Source organism: Acanthisitta chloris, unplaced genomic scaffold (assembly GCF_000695815.1).
Source record: "Acanthisitta chloris isolate BGI_N310 unplaced genomic scaffold, ASM69581v1 scaffold33513, whole genome shotgun sequence".
Taxonomy (NCBI): Eukaryota; Metazoa; Chordata; class Aves; order Passeriformes; family Acanthisittidae; genus Acanthisitta; species Acanthisitta chloris.
The window spans coordinates 1-3,283 of record NW_008663789.1 but is presented as its reverse complement, the minus strand read 5'-3'; the positions used below and the strand labels follow the sequence as shown (position 1 = coordinate 3,283).

The following is a 3,283-nucleotide window of genomic DNA, read 5'->3' as shown; positions in this document are numbered from 1 at the left end:
GAGTGATGGTGGCCAAGAAGGATGTTCACATGCCCAAACACCCTGAGCTGGTGGACAAGAATGTGCCCAACCTCCACGTCATGAAAGCCATGCAGGTAGGGGCAGGTGTGGGGCAGGGGGTGCACAGGAAAGCTGCAGGTGTGGGGGCAGTGGAGTAGGTGAGGGTCGGGGGGCATAAGGAGTCATACTGTGGTTCTTCCTGTGCACGTGAACCTCTCCGTGTTTTCCACCCCCTCCCCGCGTTTCCTGTGGCTCTCCCATGTCTGGGAGGGCCCTGCAGGAGCAGGTGAGGTGGGATGAGGCTCTCCCCTGAGCCAGAGCTCTCCCGCAGTCCCTCAAGTCCCGTGGGTACGTGAAGGAGCAGTTTGCTTGGAGACACTTCTACTGGTACCTGACCAATGAAGGTATCCAGTACCTGCGTGACTACCTGCACCTGCCCCCCGAGATCGTCCCGGCCACACTGCGCCGCAGCCGCCCCGAGACCGGCCGGCCCCGGCCCAAGGGTGAGCATGGGGACAGCGGGGGGACAGGGGTGCTGTGAGCTCAGGTGTGAGCACAGGTGAGTGTGTGGCACAGGGGTGCTGGCAGCTGTGCCTGCCATGGGGTGTGGATGTACTTGGCTGGTTGTGCTTTCTGCTGCTGAGCTCCATCACATCCCTCAGCCAGGACAGGCACAGAGGGTGTGGGGAGTTCCCTCTGGCTCCCCCAGCTTCCCAGCCTCACAGGGAAGGATTGCACTGCAGCTGGGCAGGTGAAGGTTTCTTTGATCTCTTGAGTAGCTTTGGATGTTCCCAGATTTATTCTTTAGCTGCTGATTATCCTGAGAGCCAAAGGAACTGCATCCCTGCTGGGAGGGGAGGGATTGCAGCTCCTGGATGGCATGTGCTGAGGGCATTGCAGTGCCAGTGCCCTTGCTCAGCCCCTGGGAGCACCTGGAAGAGTTGAACCAGTGCTCAGTTTCCCTGGGAATCTCCTGCTTGAGTCTGCAGCAGCCTGGGAGTCACAGAGGTGTGTGTGGATGGGGGTGCAGGATGGAGCTTAGGGGTCTTGCCTGAGCTCTGGGGGTTTGAGGGCCTTTTTTGGTGCTTCCATGTTTGGTGCCAACACTCCAGTGAGGCCTGGAGCAAGCAGGAACAGGAGGGCTGGGGCAGGTTTGTCCTTTGGGGTTTGTGTCTGTGTCACAGGTGTAATTGGATGTTTGGGCATTGAGGATGGACTTAGCTGGAGTTTAAAACAACACATCCCTGGGCAGGGGATGTGCTGTGGTGGTTTGACCTGGCAGGGAGGGAGGAGGATGTGGAAGCACCTGCAGGATAAGGTTGTTTGCACCTCAGTGAGAGGTGTCTGTTTATAATAGAATTGCTGCAAGAACTGAGTTTCCTGTGGGAAAACCAGTGCCTGTGGTGTCAGCCAGGCCTGCAGGAGGACTCTGGGTGGGGGGAGGCAGCAGCTGCCCCTCGGGGGTCCTGGCTGGGTGGGCAGAGCCTGGTCTGGGGCTCAGGAGCACATCCAGCCCCTGGGAGTGGCACAGGAGCTGGAGGTCCCACCACGGCTGGTCCTTCCTGCAGGTGTCTGGTGTTCATCTGAGGCCCCACAGAGAATCTGCTCTTAGTTTTTGGAGCATGTTCCATGGGGGATTTGGGGCACTGACAGTGGAGCTGGTTCGGGCCTGGGTCAGTGATGTGCAGTGTGTGATGTGGCTGTGGACAGAATTCCTGTGTTTCTGATTTCTTTATAATCAGTAATGTTTGGCTCCTGTTTTACAGGCAGAAGGTGTTGAGATGGTGCTGTAAATCTGTTTTGCACATTATCTAACCTCCACCCAGTCACAGGCTGAGGCACCTCAGCAGATTTCACCCTCAAAGTGAAGTTTTCCTTGTTAAATCACTTGTCCATAGGTTTGTTCCCACTGAGCTGCCCCAGGTGCAGGTGCCCCAGCAGGAGCTGTGTCTGTGTGACTAGGAGCTGTGTGTCCCCTGTGAGCAGGGGTGTGCTGAGGAGCTGTCTGTGAGCAGGATGTGCTGAGGAGCTGTCTGTGAGCAGGGGTGTGATGAGTTGTGCTGTGTTGCAGGGCTGGAGGGCGAGCGGCCGGCGCGGCTCACGCGGGGCGAGGCTGACCGCGACACGTACCGACGCAGCGCTGTGCCACGTGAGTGTCCCTGCTCCCAGGGCCCTGCTGTTGACCTCCTCTCGGCAAGGAAGGGCCATCACGAGGCTCTTGGCCTTTGCTCAGCCGAGTCCTCTGTACCTGTGGGTGGGAGGTGATGGAGATGGGGTGCATTGATCACTGACTCCTTCTCTCTGCAGCTGGTGCTGACAAGAAGGCTGAGGCTGGGGCTGGAGCAGCCACTGAGTTCCAGTTTGTGAGTATTTGCATGTGTTCCTTTACTGAGGCTTTGACAGGAGAAGCTGTGGAGGTCCTACCTGTGTGCTCCTCAGTGTGGGGCTCTAGAGGGGCTGTGGACAGTCACCTGTCCCACCCAGCTCCCTCACTGCTGGGACAGAAGATGGTGAGAGGTTGGAGGAGACAGTGACAGCTTTGAGGAGACAGTGCCAGGTCTGGAGCAAGCTGTGCTCTCTGGAGATCGGTGATTTTACACTTCGGAAACCAGAGAGTTTCAGGTGTGACGCACAGAACTGGAGTGGGCTGATGTTGTTGTTAACCTGTTGGTTAACCTGTGCCAGGTAGTGAGTGTTAGGCTGTGCTTGGGGCTTCCCAGGGTAACCCCAAGTTGAGGGAAGAGCTTTGATGATGTTTGTTCTTCCTGCTGTGTCTTTGCTGTTGTCACTTGCTTGATGTGGTGGTTTCTAATGCTCTCCCTTTCTGTTGCAGAGAGGTGGATTTGGCCGTGGCCGCGGGCAGCCTCCGCAGTAGAACTCCTGCTCTTGTTTTGTGTATAATAAAAGATGTGAAAACCACCTGGGCTCATCCCTCTGTCTCACTGCAGTGCATAAACAGCTCACTGAGGGGGTGACTCAAATCTCTGGCATGTGTAGCAGCAGTGAGGAGGTGACTTGTGACTAGAAAACAGGTTCTAGGAAAGGAACTGAGGGGTGTGTTGGAGGTGATTCCTCGGGAGGAATGTGGAGCCATTTCTCTACCTGCCCAGGAGGCTGCTGGTTCCCAGCGGTGCCCCGGGGCTGGGTGAGACGACTCTGTGTCCCCCTGCGAGGGAGACACGGCCAGGGCGTGTCCTGCGTCCTGGGGCGGGTCACCTGTGGGGGGTTGTGACCTGTGAGGGGCTGTTACCTGTCGGGGGGTTGTGACCTGTGAGGGGTTGTG

General features: G+C 57.4%; 1 protein-coding gene across 1 annotated transcript; it reads left to right on the top strand.

Annotated features, from left to right (window-relative positions):
- Positions 1-5: 5 nt before the first annotated feature.
- RPS10 (ribosomal protein S10) lies at positions 6-2,875 on the top strand (the record flags this gene model as incomplete). The annotated part of the gene is made up of 5 exons (XM_009071101.1): positions 6-95; positions 332-503; positions 2,072-2,149; positions 2,308-2,363; positions 2,834-2,875. Coding segments are annotated over 5 exons (438 nt in total), but the record flags the coding sequence as incomplete, so codon positions are not given.
- Between the last annotated feature and the right edge of the window lie 408 nt (positions 2,876-3,283).